Source organism: Sebastes umbrosus, chromosome 22 (genome assembly GCF_015220745.1).
Source record: "Sebastes umbrosus isolate fSebUmb1 chromosome 22, fSebUmb1.pri, whole genome shotgun sequence".
Classification (NCBI taxonomy): Eukaryota; Metazoa; Chordata; class Actinopteri; order Perciformes; family Sebastidae; genus Sebastes; species Sebastes umbrosus.
The window spans coordinates 5257610-5285150 of record NC_051290.1 but is presented as its reverse complement, the minus strand read 5'-3'; the positions used below and the strand labels follow the sequence as shown (position 1 = coordinate 5285150).

Genomic DNA, 27541 nt, shown 5'->3' with positions numbered 1-27541 from the left:
ACTGAAAACACACAGTGAAAGGGTTAAAGACGAAAACACGGACAACTCCCAGACCTAACAACGCCGTGGTGGCGACCTGTCGATCGCAAGGTAGCCCCGCCCTAAAGCATCCCCTGCTTTATGGTCTATTTGACTCTAAATGGGACCATGATTTACTAAATGAACATCATGCTGTATCGAAGAAGACTTGAAACTAGAGATTGAGACCATAAACTCATGTTTACAATGTTTACTGAGGTCATAAATCAAGTTAGAAGTAGGCTCATTTTCTCATAGACTTCTATACAATCAGACTTCTTCTTGCAACCAGAGGAGTCGCCCCCTGCTGGCTGTTACAAAGAATGCAAGTTTAAGGCACTTCCTCATTGGCTTCACTTCTCAGAACCGGAGGTTGCCGCCCGGTTTCTAGTTTCATGGGGGAATATTTGTTGGCTACGCTTTTCACTACTGGGACACGGGTGTTGCATCACACAGCCGTAGCACTGACATGACGTTTGTGTGTGTGTAGTTTAATTAGTAAGTGTGCATGTGTGTCTGGAGTGATTGTTCGCCCGTGTGTATTTGTGCGCTCTGTATTCCTTGTTTCTCTTGTGCCGGAGGGGAGCGGAGCAGCAGGTGCTGGCAGTCCTCTGTGTCTTTCATCATAATGAGTTCCCAGTCCACACACTGTCCTCTAAAGGAAACAGTGTTAGTGGCACATTTTGCATACAGTTCGAAGTATATTTGGAGATAAACAGCAATTGCCAAAATCGTTTGTTTCAATATGTAAAATACAATTCTACTTTTCTCCTGTTTTATTTGCTCCTCTTTTCACGTTTCCTTATTTTTCCCGTTCTATTCTTTAAAATTCATATGCTTCTTTGTGATTGTTTTCTTAAATGGCAAATACAGTTGAATTTGCCAGTATGGCTGCATTCAAAAATAGCTTTGCTCCCCAATCAAATCAAACCTAATCAAGACGTCAAGGCTAAGACAGATGTGAAACTGTTTGGAAAGATATAGGTGGTTTAGATATATGGATGTGATTAGGTTAACTCAGCTTAAAGAGGACCTATTATGCTCATTTTCAGGTTCATACTTGGATTTTGGGTTTCTACTAGAACATGTTTACATGCTTTAATGTTCATTAAACGCTTTAGTTTTCTCATACAAGCTGTGCTGCAGCACTTTCATCCATTTTCCCACTCCCAAAACGCCCAGTCTGCTCTGATTGGTCAGCTGGCCCTCTGTTGTGATTGGTCAACCAAACCAAACTCTTCGGACTCCGCTCCAGCTCCGCTCCAACTAGCTTTGTTTGAGGGCGTGCCATACTAGCCACTAGGCAGCTATTATGCAAATGTGTTACTTGGTGACATCATCACGTTACGGAAGAAAAGACGGGACTTCAAGGCAGTTCAAGAATTGTGTTTCTGTGGGGGATTAACTCCCTTTAGAGTGGACTTTGTGCTTTGTTTGCTAATAGGTCCTCTTTAAAGCTAGGGTATGCAGCTTATTTTAGAAGCATTTTCAGATGTTCGGACAAAAAAAGGAACATTACAGGACTGTAATAAGCCCATCCAATCCAAAATGAAAATGCAATCCATTGGTGGCCAACAATTTGAAGTACAGTGTGCAGCTGAAAACGAAAAAAAGAAAGTAAAAGAAGGACTGAATGGACCAGCAGAACACATGCTGGGTTCGTACACAATAGGAGAAAAATCTGCACTATATAATTAAGTTTATTTATATAGACTGAACAAATACCTCAGAAGACCATTTCTTAAAGACCAAAGCACCGGAGGAGTGTGAAATGAAATAAAACCAACTCCTACCCACCATAACTATTAATTTAATAAATATGTGACATTTCAGACAGACAACCTTTATTATAATGTTTTGTTCATACGCCCATTATCTTGTCTGGCCAGAAATGTCAAATTCATCAGCTCTGTGGTAATGCTACCTTTGGAGCAGGTATGTTCTTGAGTATATTGAGGGGGTTTATAATGTTTTATTTTAGTTCAGACTTTATTAAGAACCTGTTAGAAAGGTGTTGGTTGAACTCCGTGGGATTGTTTTAGGCCGTAATGTCTTGAAAGGGTTGTTGTATAGAGAGCTACATGATTGAGTCCTAAAACCTGGAAATGAGTTGCATTTTAGCACTTCTGGTTCCCACATCTGGAAGTCAATTGGTTTTAAGTTAGATTGCTAAAATAAGGTCTGTGGTTAACACAAGAGATTTTAATATTTTGTTCTATGACATAAAATACATCAATAAATACCCGTCATCACGCCGACTCGTCCGCCTTTGCAGCCTCGTTGCGATTGCATTCACACTTCAAAATTCATGAAAGTGGTGTTCACTTGTGGAGATTATCTTGCTGAACAGAACGTGTAAGTATCATAAACGTGTGTTTGCCACAGAGCTGATTTTCTGCAATAATCCAAAACCCAATGGAAAAAATCTCATTGGCTTTTTGTCGAGGGAACCAGGGCGATGCTAACTTCCTTCCTACAAAAATACGTCATCCCTAGAGCACTCTATTGGAGCTCATATCACTTTATCTACCATCTGTCCATGTAGTATAATTAACAAGTTTAAAGGCTAATTAAAGAATGACCTCTTCAGGTATACTTGCAAAGCATTTACTAAACATCTTAGATGGAAAGTTAAAGAGTATATATGCACAAGCTTTTGCATTTTGTTTTTCTTCGTCTACGTTCAGTCTTGGTGCAAGATGGAGACACGTGTTCTGGTCACCCTGGGTGTCACATCTCCCTCACCCTGACAGCAGCAAGCACAGCATCTCTTGTCTCCCCTGGGATCTTCCCACCTGGCAGAGGCGCTTGTGTGTGTGTGTGTGAGTGTGTGCGTGTGTGTGTGAGAGTCAATGAGTAATAGTCTGGACTCTTTTCTCTCCATCAGTGCAGAATACCTGCACTGGCTTTTCCTGTTTTGGCCATTTTTCTTGTTTCTTGTCTCTTGCACTGAGCTCCTGTCCTAGCTGAGATCTCTATCGGCCCTGATTTATCTGATAAACAATCTCCCTCCATTTCTCTCTTTCTAGCTCTTTCCTTCTCTCTCTCTCTCTCTCTCTCTCTCTCTCCCATACTTCCTTCCCTCTTGCAATCAAATGTCTACATTACTCTGCGCGCTGCCGGCGTCTCTCTCCTCCTCATTATTTTTGCATCCCTATGTTTCTCCCACTCCTCTTACTGCCATGTTTTTCTCGGTGTCCCCACCTGTCACTCTTTGTCTTTTTCTGTCCTGCCCACACTGCGTCTCCCGTCCTCTTCTTTGACAAAAATAGCTGAAAATGAGCACATGGTGTGCGGGGGGAGAAAATAAAAGTACAGAGGGGCCAAAAGTCAAAAGGAGGAGAGAAGAAGAAGAGGATTAAGAGATGAGAGGAAGGAAGTGCATGAAAAGACACATAGAGGGGAGATATTTCTTATTTAATCTATCAGTTAGTGAATAATTCAGTTGGATGTCAGGAGCTCTGATATTTAGTCACCTACACAAGTGTGCCGTTGCTTTACATACTCCAGAGGACGTGCTTCCTGGCAGCGTATTGAGAAACTGTAGCTCCTGCTTGTGTGTGTGCAAGCAATAAACCTAACATGCATGTGTGCCTCCCATCATTCTTGTGTGCGTGCTCTCCTCCTCCAATTCTCTCCACTCATTCCCCTCCCACTCTCTCTCTCTCTCTCTCTCTCACTCTCTCGCTGCTCCAACCAGACACACAAACACTCTCTCTCTCTCTCTCTCTCTCTCTGTCTCTTGCTCTGCCCTATGTATCATAGTCACCGTCTGTGCATTCAAAGGATCCGAGTGTGTCCACCTTTCCCTTTCGGCTCTATTTCTGCCCCTGACTCGTCTCTTTTCGCCCTGCCCGGCGCAGAGCCATGCGCGCATGCCTTCGGGGGGGGTGGCTGACTTGATCGGAGGAAAAAAAGGAGAAGGGGAGAACTGTGCGGGCAGGAAGGATGCGCTCGTTGCTGCAGCTTCTGATTCAATTAGCATGAATTTCACAGCAGAGGCAGTAGCGGCAGCAGCAGCATCGTCAGACTCTCTCCGCAAGCCAGCAGCAGCGCCCCGTGTCGGAGCCCCATCGAGAGGACCAGCGGCTGCTTCTCATCTGCCTCCCACCCCGGGAAGCGGTGTTTGAAGGGGAAACGGAATCGTATTATCAAAGGGCAGAAGAACGATCACAAGTAGGACGGAGCTTGGTCGCAAGTCTAAGGCTTGGAGGATTCTTGAACTGGACATCAACCACTCTGATGCTGGTTCAGAGCTTCGGTGTAATCCTGTTAAAGGTGTCTTCTTGATGCCGTTCTTCATCCCATGACCCATATTGATTTATTTTGGCAGAAAAAAGAGGAGAGGGAATTCAGCACCGCCGCACTTGGAAATAGCCGACCGTTTTGTCCTCCCTTTTTTCTCCTTCGGTCCTGTATTCTATTTATTGGTCCATCCCTTGTTTTCCCGCTCTCGGCTGCAGACTGAACGGGTTCGGAGCACCTTCAGGGATTCAATGCCCTGAAATAGGATTTGGCTGCTCCTTCATCTCAGCACCCTTTGCTTCTTCGCCTCTCCCTTTTGCACCCTGCTTTTACTCCTATGTCTTTTTCTATCCTACCACTCTCCGGTTAAGTTGTCAACAAAGAAAAAAGCTCCGAAGGGATGTCGGGAGTCTTTTTGTTCGCGATGGAGGATTGGCTTATGGGAGGAGAAGCCCTCTGAAGATCTCCCCCAAGGCGAAGGAAACCCTGTCGAACAATTAACTCAAAGAGCTGTACACAAGATATTTTTCAAGGAGCTAAGATGGAGTCTTGTGTTTACTAAATCGCTGCTGCTAAGCTGTGATTATTTGTTCTCGGGTGCCGAGGAAGTTGCCCGTTAGACAAAAGAGGTTAAGTTTTCTACGTAAGGTTTAATTGTTTGAGGAGAGGCGTGGGAGTTGTTTTTGTTCTCAAGGATCCAGTCAGAAGCTTTCGGATATCGACACTAGACTGTTGGAGGATTTTTGGGGTCTTTCTTTTCGGGAAGGATTTTGTATTTTTTTTTTTTTTTCCAATCATTTTTGGGATTTTCAAAGGATCTTTTTTTTCTTTCTTGGCTTTTTAAAAAAAAAAAAATCTGTATTTTCCTTTCCTCCCCGGGCTGGAAAGCAGGGGATCATGGGCCCCGGATTCATTTGAGATGATCACTTCCTGTTTGTGTCGTTTGAGGGGGAGGGGCCTTCTGTTACGTTCAGGCCCCGCCCCCATGGAGCAGGAGGTGGAAGTGGAGGTGGACGAAGGGTTGCTACTGGTACCCAGGCCGGCGGTGGCGTCGCCAGTTGTGTGGGCCAGTCCGGCCTTCCTGTTCAGGCTGGTGCTCTCTCTGGCACTGCTGGTGTTCCCCTGCCCGGCCGTGGCAGCCCGCGTTTCCTCCTCCCTCAGTACCACCCACCACGTCCACCACTTCCACAACAAGCATGGTACTGTGCCCATTGCCATCAACCGGATGCCCTTTCTTACACGTGGGGGCCATGGTAAGATCATCTCTTTTCTTCTGGATTGATTGAAGTACAGTTGACTTAAGAGGAATGACATGGGTCAATGGGAGTTCATTTTCTTCAAGAGGGTTGATTTGTAGTGGCAATGAGCTCTAAGTTGAGTACTTAAGCCCAGGCAATTGGTTCATCCATCTATTGATCTCTATCATCTCTGGAAAGACTGAGAGGAGCCAGGCCTGGGCGACCAACCTCACTGCCTCAGCTCCCCGTAGGCCAGTGTCTTGATTCATGCCCCTGAATTGGCGGATGATGTTACCAGAGGCTGTTCCCTTCTGGGCTTCTTTGCAGCGCAACCCCAGCCAGCTGAGTCCTGCTACTTGCCTTTCAAGCTCAGCAGCCATCTTGGGTCTACTGATGTATTGAACTGTGGCCAATTTAAATTCATGTAATCCCCACCCGTAGTAATTGTTGACGCATGATGGCAGCCACTAAAAAAAAAAGAGAGAGTGGCCTTACCTGGTTGCTGAGATGCTAAATCTCACATGCCTGTCATGGTACATTGTGTGCTCTGGGAAAATCCATTGATAATTGCCTGCGCACTACTTAATTTGTCCTACTTTCTACAGTATATGTCTTTGGCTCAGTGCTCTGTGGTGCATCAGTTGCTGCGCTGTTCTTAGCCTAAGCTGTCAGGGACAAGGCAGAGTCTCACTCTGATGATTCCTTTGATGTTCCCCAACCCGAGCTTTTTCCACTGCAATTTCTCTTCTCTCCTTTTCCTCTGTGTTCGTTCCTCTTGCTTCTTTTCAACACATACCTTACTTTGACAGGAGACGTTAATAGCATTTAGTCAATAGCATTTATTGATTCCTCACCATGTTCATGCTCATGTTGTTCCATTTGCATCCACTTAGTGTTTCTCCAACAGGCACTACTTCTGTTTGTCTGTCTCTCTCTACCTCCTCCCTCTCTCTCTCTCTCTCTCGCCTCACTATACCTATAATCAGTATCAATCAATTCGGTGTCAGACGGGCAGACGAGCCTCACGTAGCCCTTTTGCGGTCGATTGGCTGTGGAAAGCCTCCACAGACGTCGTCGGCTCGCAAACCTCGTCCCCGGGTGCTCAGTACTGCATTGGATTTATGGCCGTCCATATTCTCCTCCCCAGCCCACAGCTGCATGCGCACAAGTCCTCACAGTCGGAAGTGTGACTGAGCACACAAATGAGGGCTAACCTGTGTCATAGAGATACGCAGGAATGTTCTCACCGTCTTGTCAATGAGGAAGAGATGACCTAACCTTTTTTTGTAGTGTTCGTTGGGGGGTGGGGAAGGGGAGTGTAAAGGTTCACTCAGCCTCTTGAATTGATTTGTGTTTTGATTCTGAGGTCAAATTTTAGTTGTTGCTTTTCTTTGATTCTGTTGTTCATCTTCAGAGACAATCGACCTTTATAGTTTTATCATGTTGGACTTGATCAACAAAATCACCAGATTGTGAAACAATCCAATTAAATAGCCCGTTTCTTACAATACCAACAATAATGTCAATTAACAATGGCAAATGTTCTTTTAGCTCCAGTTTATACATAGCCCATAGATTTAAAAATAACATACATGAATGGTTAAGTACAGTAGAAACATAAATTGCACTGCCTTACTATATGAGTGAAGATGAAATGTGTTTAATTTGTGTTTTGAAACGCTGTCATGGCAAACTGACTGTATAAAACACACAAGTTAGAGTGAAGATATGACATCATATGAAACTAGAAAACCTAATGAATCCATCAGTACCAACTGTGTCATACTAGCTTGTTGCAAAGGAGGCTAAATAAAAACGGTCATGGTCATTTTCAAAGGGGTCCCTTGACGTCTGACCTCAACATATGTGAATGTAAATGGGTTCTATGGGTACCCACGAGTCTCCCCTTCACAGACATGACCACTTTATGATAATCACATGCAGTTTGGGGCAAGTCATAGTCAAGTCAGTACACTGACACACTGACAGCTGTTGTTGCCTGTTGGGCTGCAGTTTGCCATGTTATGATTTGAGCATATTGTTTTATGCTAAATGCAGTACCTGTGAGGGTTTCTGGACAATATTTGTCATTGTTTTGTGTTGTTATTTGATTTCCAATAATACATATATACATACATTTGCATAAAGCAAGCATAGCAAGCATTTTATTTCGCTAAAAGATGAGTTTGTTGTCAGTTTGGGTTTTGATTGCAGCTGAAAGAATAGCCTGCGTTGGCCCTGTTTTTAAATTCCATTGGGATGTTTATGTGTGCGGCTAAGTGGTGTTCATTTACTCAAACCAAACTGTTTCCCATACTGTTGACCGTAGGGAAGCAGGAGGATCTTTGGTTGGCTGTGCACTCTAAATTGTGTCTGAAAAACCTTCAATAAGAACAACTCCATTCAGCTCGTTAGCCTCTTTCTCATCTGGCTGTTGTTACTACATCTGGGGAGCTTTGCGTCTCACACTACTTCCTCAGTGTTGTCACACAGCAATCATCAGTCCAATCTCCATCTGAAACAAAATCATTTTTTCACATAACTTGTTCATTAACAGTATTCCCATCCCAGCGTACATGTTATTTTAAAGTAAACTCCTAACAGCACATGCTAGCACATCAGAGAGAAACACTGAGGAACAGCACAAAGGCAGTTGTTATCTTCTAAAATGGCAGCGTGAACTAGTGTCTTCTCACTGCTGTTTCTATTTTTATTTTTTTATTTTCCTGCCTTCTCTTCCGCCTAGCTTGGATAATTGGATTGCACCTCTCACATCTTGAGTTGCTAAGCTATTTAAATTGACATAATTAACATAAAAATGTTCTCTGGCTCTCTCTGCGGATTTATGGCTGTCAGAAGATATTGGCCTGCAAAAGAGAAATGGTATGCTTGCCCTGTGAAAATGGAAAGGCTACATTTCCATAACAAACTTAGAGCTCAAGCTCAGGCGCGGGACGTCGCCCGGTGCTCTACAGCGCTGCCCGTCAGTTTTTCGGTGTTTGTGCAAAGTCTGACAATCATAAAGAAGTACATGTTGAGAGGGAAAGCAGCGAAGCAAAAGCAAGATGGAGAAGTTATCTGGTTGGTTGGTTGGCTGTATTCGCTGTTCTTTTTCTTCCCTTGGCAGTATGCTGTAGCAGTTACTAATGTACGCCTACACAGCAAACACTGCTGTTTCTCATTCGGCTTGTGTTGTTTTTAGCAGCACACTTCCAGCATTTTCATTATCTACTATAAGACAGCACACACACATTGGAACGCTGCTCTTGTGTGGGGAGTCAATTTCAATCGCCATCATAAATACTTCCATTACAGCCTGGCATATCAAGTCCTTGTCTGAAATACCAGCTCTCCATGTATTGTCAACCAAGTGGCACAGCTTATTACCAACACTAATACCCCACTCAGTGATAAGAGCCCACTTGCTTTGGAGCCTTTTTTTCCGTAGACAGTTTCTCAACTGGGTGTCACTTTCACAACACTGTAGTGGAGCCTTTGCCACCGCAGACACGCATATATACACACACTACCACCGCTTTGGTCAGCCCTCCACCTGCCGCAGCACAGTATGCAAAGCAAGCCCTGCTGTCTGCTGGGAAGGAAGGCACCTAGCATCCATTAAGCTGTCACTGGCCCTGAACCCAACTCTGGATTTTAGCATATCAGATCTAATGGTACATGTCCACAGGGGTGTTTTTTTTATCGTGGGGGATTGCCTCGCTTCCCAGCATTGGTGCTTGATAGGCCGCCACTAGACACAAGGCGCCCGATTGGACGAACACTTTCCCTCGTGGGCTGCTGCTCCCGTGGATGTATTAAGAGAACTGGATACAGCGTTGGAGTTGCTCAGTGGCGCGTGATGCCAAAATGGCTCGACTTCCGACTGGAAAAGTACCTGGATCTTTTGGCGATCTTCTGCATCCATTGGGCCCACGGAGCAGGCACAGTAGCGTACGCTCAGTCACAGCCGTCACGGCTTGCTAACTCCGCCTCCCAGCCCTCGCTCCAGACTCTGTCTGGTTCTCATTCACACGAACGGAGGAAGGGAAATAATGCATACACTCGGATATTAGTGCATTTTACAATTTTTAGGACCCTAATGATTTAAATAAGGGCTCAAGTGTTCATACTGGGATGTTGATTCATCTAAAAAAAAATTATCCGTTGAGTTACAGACGTCTCTTTTCCCAATGTAAGTCTATGGGAAACAGTATTTTTGGCATCACGTGATGGACACGGAAGTCGTAGTACCGCCGTTTGACCACTATGAAAATTAGGATCAACTACCGGCGCTCTTCCTGGAGGCTTGGCTGCTACCAGCTTTCAAACAGGAACTACCATGGCCGCTCGTTTGCAAACTTTCTTCTCTTATATCTCGAAAATAGTTCACCGAAATGTGTTTCTGAAAACATTTTATGTGAGAAATAATCTGCAGTTGCTAAATCTGTCTTTATTTTTGATTGGCAACGGTTAGTTTAAAAGTCTCTGGGGAGTTTCTAGAGGCGGCGAGTCACGCCGGCTGAACGCCCCTGATTTGCATAAAGTAGTCTAGACCTCAACGTGACGCCCCGTCTCTCGAACCGCGCCGCCACGCCACGCCGCCAGAATGCATTGCACAGCTGCTTACAGAGGCTGTGGACATGTACCGTAAGAGATTCAAGGCTCGGGTCTTATCTGCTGCTCCCTTCCCACAATATCATTACTGTGCTACATCTGTCTGGATGAGCTCCTGCTGGGCTGTGCTGCAGCTCTGGCACACACCCACCCACGTATCAATACACACATGCAGCACAGCAGATATAATGATTTCAACACCAAGACGTATTTTTTGTTGTATTATGCCTCATATGATAATTATATGGGTCTAGCTGGTGTGTAGGTGGAACCATCTTGGATGAGTTCTTGTCACAAGGCGGATTCTTTATGCTCTGTGCACACATCCCTGTCCACGTCTTGTCAAAGTGATCGGTAACCAATAGGAGGCAAAGCTCGGGACCCACCGTTTGCCACTGATTAAAGATCTCCATTGTTGCCATCACCCGCTGTGATGGATGAAGAGCTGCCCGATTTAAAGGGCCCTTTCTGTCAGTCCGAGACAGCGACCAATTGCAGCCTTCTATATGTAAAGCAGTTCATTACTGTCTATTCAGATGCAGCAAAGTCTCACCAACATGGCTCTGATTACAGCTAATTGGAGAGTCTTGACCGCTGAACTGTGGCATTTCACTGGGCTGTCTGCCCGCTGATAAGTGACCCCCTTCACACAAACATGCTTCTCAGTTAGCCTCGCATTGGCTTCTCCTTTAGACCCAAGGGGAATTTAAATGGTTTGCAAAGTATGACACTTCTCTATGAGTCTGTACTCCATTATGCTAGAAGTGTTGTATTAAGAGCTGTTACTCAATTAACATATTTAATCACGATTAATCGCATGATTCTCCATGATTAATCGCGTTTAATGCACATTTTTTATCTGTTCAAAATGCACCTTAAATGGAGATTTGTCAAGTATTTAATACTCTTATCAATAAGGGAGTGGGCAAATATGCTGCTTTATGCAAATGTATGTATATATTTATTATTTGAAATCAATTAACAACACAAAACAATAACACATATTGTCCAGAAACCCTCACAGGTACTGCATTTAGCATAAAACAATATGCTCAAATCATAACATGGCAAACTCAGTGAGTGTGTCAGTGTGCTGACTTGACTATGACTTGCCCCAAACTGCATGTGATTATCATAAAGTGGGCATGTCTGTAAAGGGGAGACTCGTGGGTACCCATAGAACCCATTTACATTCACATATCTTGAGGTCAGAGGTCAAAGGACCCCTTTGAAAATGGCCATGCCAGTTTTTCCTCGCCAAAATTTAGCGCAATTTTGGAGCTTTATTTCGTTTCCTTGGTGATGAGCTAGTATGACATGGTTGATACCAATGACTTCTTTAGATTTTCTAGTTTCATATGATCACTCTAGCTTTAAAACTGAGCGAGCCACAACATCTGGAAGATCGATTGCATTAATGTGTTAAAGTATTTAATGGTGTTGAAATCACTTTAACTTTAACAGCCCTAATGTAAACTACTTCCTATGTTTCCTTATAAGATCTTTACAGTATGTGCATGAATACATGAGCACTGCAATTAGAGGGGAATAGCACTGAGGTGTGAACTGCCTACATCATTCCAAATATAAACCAATAAGCTTTGCCCAGGGCTTGTTTATATGTGTGATCATCACTGTTTCGCACCAGTGGCGCGGCAGCGGTTGGTGTGTCTGGCTTCATCCATCGCTCATTCATCAACACATCTGCGCTCGCGTGCAAACACACACCTATGCGTACGCTTCATGACCCTGGATCGGAGACCGAGAGAAAGAGGTGTTTGCCACGCGAGGTAATCCATACCTGAACACCCCACTGCATTGGGCTAAAGGGATTTAAAAGCTAATTTTGATTCAGGCTGTCTTTGATGATTTAGATGGAGAGTTTCCAGGAGGTTTCACTGCTAGGTGGATCACTTTGTCCTTGGCAGTGGATGGAATATAACCACAGGGGGTTTCCAGGAGTGCATTTGCGTGTGTGTTTTTGCACGTTTAAGTGAATATTATAGAAATGCCCCCAAGGTTGAAACGTCTCCTGCGGTTGCTAAGGGCTACATTTCAAGAATCATCATCAGCACCGTTCACCTCTTGCCCTGCCCATCATAATTGGTCGCCTAGGAAACCGAGGACAGACTCAACCCCAGGTGTGTGTTTGTGAAAAACAGGCAGGAAATGGAGGGTTGACCTTGATTGCCTCAAATTATCAAATCATTTCAGATTCATACAAGGCCATAATTACAGCTGCTCACACATCACATGGGCCTTCTCTCAGCTTCACTTGGGATTCGTGTGGAGCTTCTGCACATCACACAGATGTTGTTGTTTTTTTTCATTAATGTTCAAACTTGCACCTCAGAGGAAAACACATCCATTATTTTTTTTCTCCAGCAACAGAAAAATAGACAATAATTGCTTTGCTGAAGTAAAACAGGCTATATATTTGTTGTGTTTGTTATATTTAAAATAAGAATTGCATCAACAGAATGAACAGAAATCTGAAAATAGAAAAAAAAAACGGAGGGCTGCTTCACATAAATGTATTCATTGCATAAAAGTTCAATATAGGAATGCTGTGCTGTCAAAGTTAGCATGATAATAACGCAGTAAAGCAAATACGATTTAACGCCACTAATTTCTTTAATGTATTAACACAACTTGCGATTTTTAAGGCTGTAGTGTGAAGATACTGGCATCATGTGAAACTAGAAAACCTAGGACGTTAAATAACGCTCCAAACTTACGCTAAATTATGGCAATGAAAAACTGGCATGGCCATTTTCAAAGGGGTCCCTTGACCTCTGACCTCCAGATATGTGAATGTAAATGGGTTCTATGGGTACCCACGAGTCTCCCCTTTACAGACATGCCCACTTTATGATAATCACATGCAGTTTGGGGCAAAGAGAGGAGGTTGTGTTGCTCTGGCTCTATCTGTTTGGTGACGCAGGGAAGCTTGTCATCGATTTGTGTTAATTGATTTCCAATAATATATATATATACATACATTTGCGTATAGCAGCATATTTACCCACTCCCATGTTGATAAGAGTATTAAATACTTGACAAATCTCCCTTTAATGTACATTTTGAACAGATAAAAAATGTGCGATTCATTTGCGATTATCACGATTAACTCTGGACAATCATGCGATTAATCGCGATTTCATATTTTAATCAGTCCCTAATGAAATTGCAATATATGAATGCAATGAAGTGCAGCTATAAATGATGCCGAGAGCGTTTATCCACATTATAATTTCCTGTGAAATAACCTGCAACCACAATGGCCTTGACTCGTGGCTCAGGACTGTGTGTTGATGTTAATTACAGTGTTGCCACGGCGGCTGCATTGACCCCTCCTCTTTCGCTTGTCTTTGGTAATCATGGCAACCCACCTCGCTGTGTCTTTTACAGTAATTGGATAGATATTGTATATTCACAGACCTTTGACCTCGCTGTATAAATTCAATTCCCCATTGTCATCTCTGGCATGGGTTTCTTTACCTTTTAAACTGGAGCATATAATTACCATAGCGATTAATTCCAGTGTCAGTGTTGCTCTGTTTCCTCTCTATTGTTTCCCCTACAGCCACTTCACCTGCAGTCTATATTATCTTCCAGATCGCATCATCATCTAAGCTGTTTTTTTCCCCCTACCTCCTGCTTCTTATGCATTGTCTCTTCCTTCGGAGATGTGATTTCTGCGTGCCCCGCTCCACTTCCTCCGGGAGAACAGTCGCCGTGTTGTAGTCCTCTGTGCGCTGTTGTTTGCTTTGCTCGACAGCACATGCATACCGATGAGGTCAGCTGCCGCCTCCGCCCATCCGTCCGCCCTATCCTGAGCAACCACTAGCCCTCCGAGAACCCCGAGGTGTCCGACCACCATCTTCGCTGAAAACCGCCCCGCGTGTGGCCCCCTCTCTCTTCTCAAGTCTTGTCCTTTTCTTTCACCGATGGCCTATATCGCCGGTTACTGTGCTAATGGCAAGCTGCTACGTTTGATAATCACCACTTTATCTCTTGGCTGCAGGGGGAGGTCAGGTGCAATGTGTGTGTTCATCTGTGTGTGTTGAGGAGGTGGGGTGGTGGTGGGGGGGGAGCTGTTGAGCGCTTTCCTTTGAGAGTCAAGTCACAACCCTTCTCTTTCAGAGAACGCCATTAGTATTCATTATTCTCCCTCCACACCAAGGCGCACAACCACATGCACGGACACGCACATCGTGATGAGAAACCGAAAGGACGCCTCAGGTGTTCTGGCCAGTTAAGATAAGCTTGCTGGTTTGACATTTTTCTGTCCTGCCCCCACACCCCACCTCCACCCTCCCAACACCTTTTTACACCTGAGCATTTGTGCAGCTGTGAAAGGGGATCTATAGAAGTGTGTGCCAGGCTACGCTCCTCCAAAGAGCTGCCAAGACGGAAAACGGAGCGAGTTTGTCGTCAGCTTCGCTTAGTTCAGAGATGTTTGATTGTTGAGCCCACCTTTGAGAGAGTTAGTTAAACAGGTTTCTTTCTTTTTAAAGAACTTCTTTGTCTCCTGCTTGGCTTCAGGTCAGAGCATTGTTGAGATTCTGAAGTGTAATGCAGGAAAGTAGGCGTATCAAGCAGCTCTCAGCAGCATTTTGAATCCACATCCCCGTTGTCTGATACCACAAACACACTTCAGCAGCACCCTCAAAAGTGTATTAGTACGTGTTTGCTTACTTACTGGCACATGAGTGTCTCTTTGGTGGCTACCACGAGTATTTGTGCTCCTCTGACACCTCTAGGCCGAGGGCTGAAGTGGGCCCCGTGGGCTAATCGTTCTATTGTTAAGGCCGTAGTTGCTGCTCGCTGCAGAATGGCTCCGTCTGTTTGTTACTGAAATGGACAATCAACACACCAAACAGGCAGCCGGCCTGCTGTTCATGCAGAAAGAAGATGCAGCAAAACAGTTACCACTAATTCACCAAGGTTTTTCTCAAGAATTTATGTAGATGTTAACTAAACATGTAAGACTGCCAAAACTTAAATGGAAAATTGGAAATTACTATATTCATACGTCAATATGCCGGGTACACATGACACGAGAATCAAGCTGATTTTGAGCCCGATTCCCTCGTCCTGACAACGCTCAGCAAAGCCCTGATTTTGTGATGGTTCTATAGATTATCTATCCAGATGTTCCTGTGGTGTGAGGTACGTTAAGAGTGTTTTTTGGCTCGGAAGTCCATCCTGGCCGCACCAGTTTCAAATTGCAAATATTAAACATGTTCAGTATTTATGATCGGTAACCTGTTGTGTGTTGGGAACCCCAGGGACAGCCGATGACGCAGTCACGTGGGAAAGAACCAAAAGAAATCGTTGCTCTCCACATACTATAGAAACAAAACTGTTAAATTTAACATAACGTGTCGTTGTGTGTGGGCTCTCTCACATTTTCTGTTAAGATTTGAAAAATCGTTTAGTGTGGGCATTAACACATCACAGTTTTGATTTAAATCAAAAATCAATCGCTATTGATTTTTTCCTTTTAAGGATGAAATCGAAAGATATTTTGAGTTTTGATCTGACAGCAAGGTAAAAGGGTGAAAATATTCTAAATATAGGGTACACTTAAAGTGACTTTTAGGTGGCTAAAATCTGTTTTGCTGCTGCCCCCGTCCACAGCAGTACATTGCTTTGCTCCTGTACTGATACTCCTGTCTGTTTCTCCAAACTGTGGGCGTCCCACAGTTGTAGGTAATACACCGACTACAGATAAGTAGCTCATACAACCTCACTTCAAAAGATCCAAACTATCCCTTTAAGGGTGTGTCTGATTCCCCGTCCTTCTATTAGTATGTGATGGAGCCCGGTAAAACACTGCTGTGAAGGCAACATATAGCTTAGGGTAGTTTGACATCCACCGGTACATGGATCAACCTCTGCAGTCCTCCTACATTGCAGCTAGCTACCTCCTGAGCACATCTTCCCCTGCTTGCCAGTGAAATTGATTTGCCCTGTCTTGCTCTCACGTGTTTTGGCGAAATAAGGTGTCATACACAACCGCGGGGACCAGATAAACGCATTCAGCCCAACACAGCCATCCATAGTTTTTCTATTAAAAGGAAGGACGGAGTGAGGAGAGGGAAGATGGCACTCTGCCTGGCCGAGGTGCCGAGGATCCCGCTCCGCCTCGGGTTTGATTAATGCCCCTCCGAAGCAGCAGAAAGCCACGCGCCGATCCATATGTCGCAAACGAACGGCCGTGAATGGGAATGGCATTCAGGCTCGTATTATTTTGCAAGAATAGTGGTCCTGACAGAGAATGTTTATCTTGTGAATTATATGTTGAAACGTGTCCTTATAAGGTAAATTCAACAGCAGCAAGTGCAGCTGAATTACACTTCCTCTTGGGTTTCCACAATAAACTGTTTCCTCTTTGAGATTTAGCCGTCTGAAAATTAGTTATAAGTTGTCATTTAGCTCAGGGGAGGTGACATGCTTACTCGCGAGCTGTGTGGCGGGGACGTTCTCTCATTCCCACCCACCTTCCCCGCCACGGCACATGAAAGCACCGCGAGGCACCTCAGTGGGAGTGCATCACGACGCGGGCAACGCCTTGGCTTTGTAGATGGCAGAGACGAGCGGGGGGGGGGCCAGATCTTCAGAGGGGCGCGGTGATGTAAGCGCGCTTTAATTATTTAGCCGTCAGATATTAAAGCGATGCGACATGGGTGCCCGCGCCAAGGATTGGAGTCTCCACTGGGAGTGCTCGCCATTAATAAACAAAGTGGCTTGTATTATGCATGCACTGATGCTTTGAAAAACCGCCACCTCTGCCGCTCTACCCCTCCAACCCGAAGGAGTTTTAGGAAGCAGAGGAAAACGCTTTCATCAGCTTTGCAACTACAGTATATGAATGCCCCCGTCCCACAGCTATCATCCCCCACATACAACCTCAGTGTTCACGGGGACGCTTCCAAATGAAGCTGTCCAGGAACGAACGGATCTGTGCAGAAAATGTAGTACATGGCAGTGCTGAGAGACAACTGAGTCTCTTTATTAGACACAGCTTGGGATAAAAGGATAGATAGATAGATAGATAGATAGATAGATAGATAGATAGATAGATAGATAGATAGATAGATAGATAGATAGATGGATAGATAGATACATAGACGACATCATCCTGTTAATGTACAATGCTCACTAGCATATTAATAAACCCTAATATCTACAGTGCTCATAATTAGATATTATACACTCACGTTCAGAAGTGGATCTCGTGCCATAAAAGCTTAATTGGGTGCAATCAAATGGCTGAGAGGACTATTCTACGGTATATTTCTGAATGGTCTTTCATACTTTTTAGGTTGTAAGAACGTCCTCTTTACAAAATAGATGTGAGTTTGTATGAAGGGTTTGTGTTTAGAGAACAAAACGCCGCACAATGGTTCAACCAGACTGACAACTGAAAGGGCCGAAAGAGACAAAAAAAACACCTCTGAGCAACAGAAGAAATCAATCAGTCATCGGTGAAAGAAACTGGAAGCTGAGCAGCAAAACTGTGTTTCAGATTTAAAACAGTTTCAGTGACAAGTGCGCAACAATGCAGCCGATAACGAGCTGGAATTAAAAGGCAACGTGTTGCTTTAGCAAAGATCTTCTCCATACTTTACAATATTAATAGAAGGATAGATATTAGAATATCAGATGAACATACTACAGGCTGACAAATCCCAGTTTAGACCTCCTCAATCTAACCACTGAGTAGACGGCAGAGGGCCCAAAGAAAAACAGCTTCTCAAAACGCCTTTGTGTGTCTTTGTGGATCAATAATGAAGGTCAATTTTGCTTTACTGGATTGGAAAATCTATTCAATAGATGTCTCATACTGTTTTTATGTATGGTAAAATAGCCATTATTGAATAATAGAAGAAAGGCATCAATATAAAAGGTGATTCCAAACCTTTGAACGTTATTGTATATGATATATATTATATTTTTTATTGCATGTTGACTGTGTTTTTCTTTTTCTTTTTGTGTACAACTTTGAAAAACTATGTTTCCTTTCACATTCACCCCGTTTTGCATGTTTCCAAATGCTCTGCAGAGCTGTGAGTTTAATCCTCCGTCTTTTATCATGTGGATTTGAATATAACCTGAGAAAAGGGAGAAGGCACATTAAAGTATCTACAATAAACCTGGCGTACGGAAATGGAAGAGATGACTTAGAAATGGAGGATTATCAGAGAGACGAGCATTACGGCTCCTGCACTGTAATTCACCGGAATAATTTCCCCTTAGTCGTTGACGAAGAATCCTGACAGTATCCCATGGTGTTTTTTACAAAAACCTATTAAAGTAAATATCTTGTGATTGAATTCAGTGCTGATACCTTCCTAATCAGTGCCGCATTAACAATATGCTCAGTCTCGTTTCCCCCCTCCTACGGTGAGCGCTGTACGGGCCATTAAACATTTATCTTTAGAGCTAGCTTCGCTCAGCTGCTCTCCCGCTCGGCCCTGCATTTCATTGTGTAAAAAAAAAAAACATTTCCATGCTTGTATCGCCTTCAAATATTTAAATGTCCTTGACTGAGAGCACTCACAGCGAGCAGGATGTCAACAGGGGTTTCCTTGTCAGCTTTTGTTTATTCCATGTGGATGAAGGAGGAGGCGACCCGCAGGACGGGGGCAGTGTATCGGCTATGCTTGTTTCATACCCCTGATTTATTTTTCACTGCAGTCATTTGGAACCGCTGATTTTCTCGGCTTAATTATTCCTCGTAGCTGCACCGTGTTGTTATGGAGTTCGACCGAGGCAAAAAAATGTGATATACTGCTTTGGCAGAGGCGTGCATTTTTTTTGCACTGTTTGAAATAATACGCCAGGACGTGAAATTGAAGGTTTACTGACGGAGCTTGACAGACAGCAACCTCCCGCTGCGTCTCCGCATACGCCGCATCACATAAATACACATGTACACACACCCACACATGTTCTACCCGGCAGAAAGTAACTTTGCCGAGTTCAAGTGAACTTCAGAGATCTCTGCATCTTCATCCGACACATCTGTGTCAGGGCTCTGATGACTGACAGACGCGGCATCCATCACCGTCACACCACCACCACCACCACCCACCACCACCTCCTGCCACTACCACTAATGTGCCCACCAGTCATCCTCTGCATGCAGCTTCCATGTCGGTGAACGATGGAGGGGAACATGAGGTGTCTGGGCAGAAATGAGGAAGAATGGTGGAAAGAGTGGAGATTAAGAGAGTAGGGAAAAGAAGGAGAGCTCGCACAGTGGGGGGAGGCAAAGGAAGATTGGAGAGAGAGAGAGAGAGAGAGAGAGAGAGAGAAAACTACAGAGAGCGATAGAGTCTCGGTACGGTGTGTTTGAAGCCCTAACTCATCTTCTTGCACACAGAGCCCTGACACACTTAAATCTCCTCCCCGGGGCCTTTGGGGGGCTGTAGAGATGAACCAAGGCACTACTGGAGCAGAACCAGAGATAGGCGAACCCCCCGCTACTTCCCACTCTGCTCCACTTTACTCAGCACCGCTGCCATCTTATCCCAGCCCCATCAGTCATTTCACTGCGGAAATAGGTTATTCAGAAGTACGCCCAGGTGACGATCCCATTTGGGGCTGTCCAAAAGCCACCCTCCGCTTCCTAATTACGGGACACGGGGACGTGAAGCTCTGCCTTTTGGGCCAGGCGCTCTTCTGCAATTTCTTGTTTCCTATCATAACTTACCGCTCGATTACACACCTGATGGAACAGACCCTCAGTAAACAAGAGCACCTGACATAATACAAAAGCATTGATGGTGTAGCCGTTTGGCTGAAACCTTGAGATTATTCCATCTCTGTGTTGCATTAGTCAACTCTGTGTCCTACAAAATGACGTTCCCCTACAACTACTCAATTACATTTTGAGTAAAACGTATTTCCTCCCGGATAACGCTCGCACTATTAAACAGTTTTAAACACTAGTTTAAGTTGTAAATTGAAACTAAACAAAAAAATGCAACGAAACTACTAGCTTGTCACCAAGGAGGTTAATAACGCTACAAAACGAAAGTTAAATTTCTATGATGTCCATTTTCAAAGGGGTCCCTTGACCTCTGACCTCCAGATATGTGAATATCTATGGGTATCTATGGTATATCTATGGGTTCTATGGGTACCCACGAGTCTCCCCTTTACAGACATGCCCACTTTATGATAATCACATGCAGTTTGGGGCAAGTCATAGTCAAGTCAGCACACTGACACACTGACAGCTGTTGTTGTCTGTTGGGCTGCAGTTTGCCATGTTATGATTTGAGCATATTGTTTTATGCTAAATGCAGTACCTGTGAGGGTTTCTGGACAATATCTGTCATCGTTTTGTGTTGTTAAATTGATTTCCAATAATAAATATATACATGCATTTGCATAAATCAACATATTTGCCCACTCCAATGTTGATAAGAGTATTAAAACATCATGGTTTGACTTAAAATGACTACGAAATTTAAACAAAACACAATAAAAAATGCCACAAAACTACTTGCTTAGGTTTAATTAAAAAACATGTTCGACACAGGACACGAACACCGGTCTCCAGGATCCATCCAGTCCAGTATTTGTAGACGTATCCACCATCCCGACCTCCTCCCTACGCTGAGTCATTACACTATATTAGAGATGTAATCCGCATTTCCTCCGAAGCGTAATTCACAACGCAGTTTCGTTGTATGGGACTGTAATTTTTAGCATATCTACTGTAGGATATAAGGTTGACTTTTCATAATCAGACCACTATAGACGATCTAATGGGTCTTATCTCGGGCGTGGACCAGGTGCAGCCTGATCCCTCATGGGATGGAGGAACAGCGTAGGTCAACATCTACTCACAGCGAGTCAAGTGAAAGCGATAACTCCAAGTGGCTGTATAAACTAGATTGATTGCAGCGGGGAACAGCGAAGGCAGAGCATTCCTAATGGTTGGCGGAGCAGAGACGGCCTATCCAGCGTCATCCTGTACTTACAGAGAGAGCGGAGTCTATAATCTGTCTGCGACGATAACTGTAATGTGGGGGCCTTTATCTGCCAAGGGGGAAACCAAGAGGCTTATCTCATGGCCTGTATGTAAGGCAAATCACTCAGTCGCCCATCCTCTACAAGCTTCACCCTATCCTCCTCCTCTTCTTCCACATGCCAGCTAATGTTTCCTCATTGGGCAGATTATTGACCGCCAATGGCATGGCACGTGGGCGAAGCTGAGAGGCTCACTCTGGCAGAGAGAAGAGCTGCAAATGGATTGTTTTCCCCAGAATCCTCCCGGTTTTAAACTGCACAGCTAAGTGTAGAGTGTCTTCCTGGAAGACGTAACGGGGAGAAACATGACATTTCATCTGCTTATTTGTTTACGCTGGAGGACTAAATGGCCCCTTAGCCACATAAATTGAAACTGGCGTTGAACACTAAATACTGAGAATCCACACTTAATTTGACTCTCCAAAGTAATTCAGGCTCCTTCAAATATTTCCAATTAAACTCTGCGTATCTTGCTGCGTATCTTGTGTCCTGAAACCTTGGAGCTCCTCTTTAGCAGAGCTATCGTACTGCATATTCATCAGTCAGGATACTGGCTGTCCGGTGCACAAGTGGAGTTGCCCTTTTCCTGCTCGGATAGAAGGTTAGGTTTACCCACAAAACTGGGTTGGATTACAGCAAACTGTCAACATGAAACTAAACCCTTCAGGGACAATGAATTATTGTGCTGTTAGTGGGCCTTGCATTGGTTAGGTTGTATTTTTAGTCAAGCATGCTCCTGTAATGATCACATTACAGGCCTGCTTGCTCTATAGTCACCAAAGCAAACACCCTGTTAGAGACAAACAAATTGCAACGATGTTCAATTATAACAAGGAAGCAGCAAAAGTAGTGCTGTCGAAGTTAACGCCATAATAACGCCACTACTTTCTTTAACGCATTCATGCAATTTGAGATTTTTAGGTTGTAGCGGGCTCAGTTTTAAAGCTAGGCATGAAGATACTGGTATCATATGAAACTAGAAAACCTAAGGAATCCATTGGTACCAACCATGTTATACTAGCTTGTCTCAAAGGAGGCTAAATAACGCTCCAAAGTTAAACAAAATTTTGTCAGGAAGAACTGCCATGGCCATTTTCAAAGAGATCTGTTGGGCTGCAGTTTGCCATGTTATGATTTGAGCATATTTTTTATGCTAAATGCAGTACCTGTGAGGGTTTCTGCACAATATTTATCATTGTTTTGTGTTGTTAATTGATTTCCAATAATAAATATATACATACATTTACATTAAGCAGCATATTTACCCACTCCCATGTTGATAAGAGGATTAAATAATTGACAAATCTCCCTTTAAGGTACATTTTAAACAGATAAAAATGTGTGATTGACAGTTATTAACTATATACAATCATGTGATTAATCCCTATTAAATATATGAATTGATTGACATCCCTTTAGCGAAAGTCCTTTGGCATTTGTGGAATTACACCGACAGACATTTAGATGCGCAGCAGCCGGATATATCTAGCTCAAGGGTAGATGGATGGTTGGCGTGGAGCTAATTAAGGTTACACCCTAACACTGCCAAACAAACGGCCTCCACCTGGACTCCATTGCTCAGGCAGCCGTCGAACGTGCTCGACCTTCCCCTCGTCCACTTTGTCTCCGTGTCTGCGTCTGTCTGCCTCTTGAATCATATCCTGCACGGGAGCCTTGATCTGTTTGCCAATGATTTAGTGCTGTTTTCCTTTCCCCCTCCTCAGCATCACTCTTATTCTTGATTAACATCCCTCGCGGTATTTTAATTTCCATTTTCTTCCCTTTCCGGATGAAGGGAGTGTGTTTTGCAATGAGAGGCCGGAGTGATATATAGCCGTCTCGTGCGCTCGGCTGTATGCAGAGGCGGGGGTTCCCAGCACTGCACTTGACTTGAATCGCTTCCCCTGTTGAGAGAGCTAGTGAGTCCCTAACTGTCAGTCATCCGTCTTGGCTTTGTCAGTTCCCTCCCACCATCCGTAGCCCCCCGCATCTCCCTTTCTGGACGGGGCTCTGTGGTGTCTCGAAACATAAAGCTCTCCAGGTATTGATTGTATTTCACTCACGGGGTAGGGGCTATTGTCCATAAGCCGTACTTTGGGGATCAAAAGGTCAGAGCTATTGAAAGGTAATAAACAAGATGGAAGCCTGGCTCCGGTAGAGGCCTTTAAGTGGTAGATAATGGATGCACCGTTGTGTACAACAGGAACATACTTTTTTGTTCTCATTCTGCTACTCGCTGATCATTTCTTTTGTTTCTCCGTTGTGTTATTTTTGGAGATAATTTCAATCCTGTCATACAAACGGAAGATGTGGGATCCCATTTCTAGTCGTCAGTGATTCAGAGACGCTGGAACGAAGCATACAGATGATTCACTCTTCTGATGCGAGAGGACTGTAAATGTACTGTATTCTGTCAATCTAATGTGACTCATTCTATTTGCGCTGTTGCTCCAACACACACAAAAAAACACTTAATCACGTCCACTCCCGCAAATAGCTTCAGAAGTGCATTTTAATGGGAGCAATTTTTCTGCTAAAGACAAACTGTGTTTATATCATTTAAAAATGACATACCTTTTTAACTGAAGTCCTTGTCTCACTAGTCCTCCACCAATCAAAGTAATTACACAGTGTACATTTTTTTTTTGAACGTTTTTTCTGCGGTATCAAAGCTCAGGAGCAATTACAACACCATCGAGACATGCTGGGTAATAAAATGAAAAGCCCTGGCGTGCTACGTCCGGGCTGCTTTATGGTTCAGTAATCACGGAGGTTGGTTCGCTCGTGTCATAACGTACCGGGCGTGTGAGTTGTGCTGATGGCGAATGCAATATGTGTCACGGTCGCGCCGTTACTGTGTGTGCTTTTTGACACACAAGGCCAGATAGATGGAAGGACGGGAACAGAGCGAGGAAGAGGAGAGGATTGATGAATGCAGGCACAGTGGGCGAGCAGGTGAGAGATGGAGAGCGCTATTTTTCTCCCCTCTCTCTCTTTTCTCTCGGTGCCGGGAGGTGACCTCTAGCTCGGCGATATGAAGAGAATGTCACGCCACATTACCCCCCTCCCTTTGCCCCAGACACAGATGAAGTTTTATTTTTTTTGTGCCCCGCCGTAGAGACAAAAAACAATTCTTTCCCCCGTTGATTAATGTCTGATATACGCGCAGGCAGTACACAAGAGGTTTCTTTTATACGTTTGTTCTCTCTGATCTGCCACATGTATTAAATCAGACCGTTGACCAGCTCAGTGGAGGACCGGAGTGTCCGGGGCTTCCTCCCTCAGGATGCTCCTTTCTCATTGGTTATCTGACCTCTCACCTGAAGGGACTGTTATTTCACACATCCCAAGCCTTTCAGAGGAATACGGGATCCCGCTGGACAATATTTATGCTGTTTATAAGAAGGTCAAGAGCCAGCTGCCACATCATGAATACCTAATACGTGCCTTTGTCCAATGACTCACCAAGGCACTCAGTTGAATCTATTTTTGCGTCCGTTTCTGTTGTGTTAGTGGACCCTATTCTATACTGTTGCCATGTTGAGACAAGAAGCAGTGACAGCAGATGTGACCGTGAACACCATATGAAAACAATCTACGATAATATTGTTCAATATTGCGATGATGTTATGACCTGCGATAAATAAACAAATACTGAAGTGTGCATACGAGCTATACTTATGTCAGCCTGGTTGTCTTTAAATCCAGAATAAGATTATAATTGCATATTTTAAATATAACTGTAACTAAATGTTGTTTCTGGAGCAGCAACAGTAATGTTTATAACAGCAAAGTCACCATATAAACTCATTAATATCTCACTGGAAACAATCTAAAATGTTAATAAAATAAATAATATTCCTGAGTGAAGTTAAGAAAGAATGAAGAACACAGTCAGTATCAGTTATTCCTGCTTCATCTCCGCCAGCTATTCAGTTAGTTTACCAGAATTTTTAGATACGTGGCAAACTAAGCTAAACTGTTACACTACATACAGACTGCTTTTTTTAAGCTTGTATAGCCGAGGTACGTTGCACCTATACTTTACGATAATAACACGAAGGCTCCGTAGTCTGCACCAAGAGGGCAAGACCTTGTCAACAACAGCGCATCACCGCTTCACGCCTTCTGTTCCTCCCTTCACCATGAACTCCCCGGACACACAGAGACTGGAACACTGCTAACTAGAGAGAACTAAAGTCATTCACTAAGAGACAACTCAACTAAATAACTCACACTTGTTTGTAACAATTAAAAAAGTATCGGCTTTATACTTGCGAAGGTTTTATTTGCCTTGCTTACTGTAACGAGCGTAGTTGTCATCAACTTTGGGTAACCATCCCTAAATAAGATATGTTTTCTTATTCATCGTGTTTTAGTCAGTCTTTTGCGATGTGTTTATCGTTCATGTTAATATCACCATGACAAAGGAAATATGATTTCAGCACTACCGTGGAGCCGTATGCACAATCTGGCAAGATGGCACCAAAGGACGCAGATATGACAGATCTCTACCAGCGCACTGGTGACACGTCAGTATGGTTGATTACCCGGCAAAGACTGTTTTCCAGATGGGTGGGGCACCCATGAGTGCACCTCTGTGTGGTTAATTACCAAGTAAAGAGAAACGCCCCCCCCAGCTCAACCACTACTTCCTCTCTGTAATTACCTGTCAGACCTGAGAATCAGATAACAACACAGGCTTTCTGTTTTACACACTTATTCTTTACCTTTTAACACCATTCAGTCAGTCTGCCCAGCAATCAGATGCTTTTTGTTGCTCATACGGGGCGGGAGTTAAACCCCGTCCTCCGAATCACACATTCAAGCTTTTGAACTAGCGACGAGGCATGGCTGGTGTTTAATGGTAGCAGTTTAATGTCAGATCTGACGGAACAGTCCCTTTGGAGGGAAGCTGTCAGAGGCTTGTCAAGCCCGACATGTGAAAGGCGAGGTGACATTAGATTGCGGTTGCGGATGGTGGGTGGTGAGGCCGACTGGAGCTGGATGAACAGGAACCTGGCGTTTGTTATTTTAGCAACTTCTTTGTCTGCACCTGCGGGATGCTCCGAGGTCTGCAAGTAAATAGCACCGAGCATAAATATCTGATGTGTTTCACAGAAAAAAAACTGCATAAAAGTATATGTGGAAGAAGCTTGGAGGTGAAGAAAAGCAAGTAACCGCAGTGCGTGGGTTTGGTGCACATCCGTGTGCATGTTTGTGGAATGGAATCTCTCGCCGAGCTCATTAGAGTCATGCAACACATGTCACATTGTTTGCCTATAGAAAAGCTCCGGTAAGCGTGTTCTCAATACTCGTTGATGAGTGGAAACTGACAGAAGGTACCCCACGCTGCACGGAGTAGGAGGTACGTGTGCAGTTATGTCCAACGCACGTGTATGTGTACAGTACATGTGTGCGTGTAGGCAGCGTGTGTGTGTGTGGGTGGCAGAGAGAGCTGGCATCCAGGCATCTGGAAAGGTGACTTTCACTCCAAACAAAGCCGAGGTTTGATTGGCAGGAGAATATCCACTCCACTATGTCTGCGTCTCGTTGCTATTTGATTACGAATTAAGCTCTACACGCTTGAGGTGAACAGATACCTTGTTACAGGTGTGGCAAGAGATAACTGATAATCTTTTCCTCATATTTACTCAAGACTCAAGGACGTCTTACACAATGAAGACGCAATAAGACAAGGGATTACTGTAGGAGAGAATCACGACGCTTGCAGGGTTTCTCTTTTTTTACATCACGACCAAAAAACTGACTTTAAAACTTAGCACTGCATTTAACAGTAAAAGCTGTTTATGCACCATTGGACAGGTCAGTCTGTTTAACAGTAGTTATACTGCAAATGTCTGTGTGCCACTGGCTGAAACAGAACGACAGCCCGGTCACACGAAAAGGCGTATGAATGACACGATAATACACAAGGCAAAGTGTGCAATAAGAACGCCGTTCTTGCTTTTGGCGTGTCATTTGCACGTCATGTAGTCTGTACTGACTGCAGTGTAAATGCTTCTGTGTGAATATGCTACGCTCAGAGCCAGTGATGTAGAATAAAAAGTGAGACACTTCTTATGGTGGGCGGGTCCAACAACCACAGAAATGCTACAATAAATTGCTGGGGTGCTCCTTTAATATTTGTTTATAATGCATATTGTACAGACTAATAAACAAAGAAACATTTTACTGAACTGTGCACTGCATTGTGCTAAGAAGGCATTAAATCTGTTGATTATAGTCAGTTTTTGATGCAGCCCAAACCTCCAAACTTTGGGTTGTTTTTGCACATTTGATTGAATTTGTATTTGCATAGAAAAGCTTCTACCCAGGGTATGCACTTATGCTTTACATTACAGTATATT

General features: G+C 44.0%; 1 protein-coding gene and 1 long non-coding RNA gene across 16 annotated transcripts in view; one reads left to right on the top strand and one right to left on the bottom strand.

The window, feature by feature from the left end:
• The window catches only part of nrxn2b (neurexin 2b), a 794249-nt gene that overhangs the window by 533840 nt on the left and 232868 nt on the right, over positions 1-27541 (top strand). The window contains exon 1 of one of the 15 annotated variants that reach the window (XM_037758118.1): positions 3740-5516. The exons of the other annotated variants lie outside the window; for them this stretch is intronic. Within the exon in view, the coding sequence (XP_037614046.1) occupies positions 5183-5516 (334 nt within the window). The 5' untranslated portion in view covers positions 3740-5182. Of the gene's footprint in view, positions 1-3739; positions 5517-27541 lie in introns of those variants that run through there. 15 annotated transcript variants of the gene reach the window in all.
• Positions 1069-6843, bottom strand: LOC119481323. The gene is made up of 3 exons (XR_005205168.1): positions 6832-6843; positions 3731-3737; positions 1069-1166 (listed from the first exon to the last, which is right to left on the bottom strand). It is a non-coding gene; the product is annotated as an uncharacterized LOC119481323 (long non-coding RNA).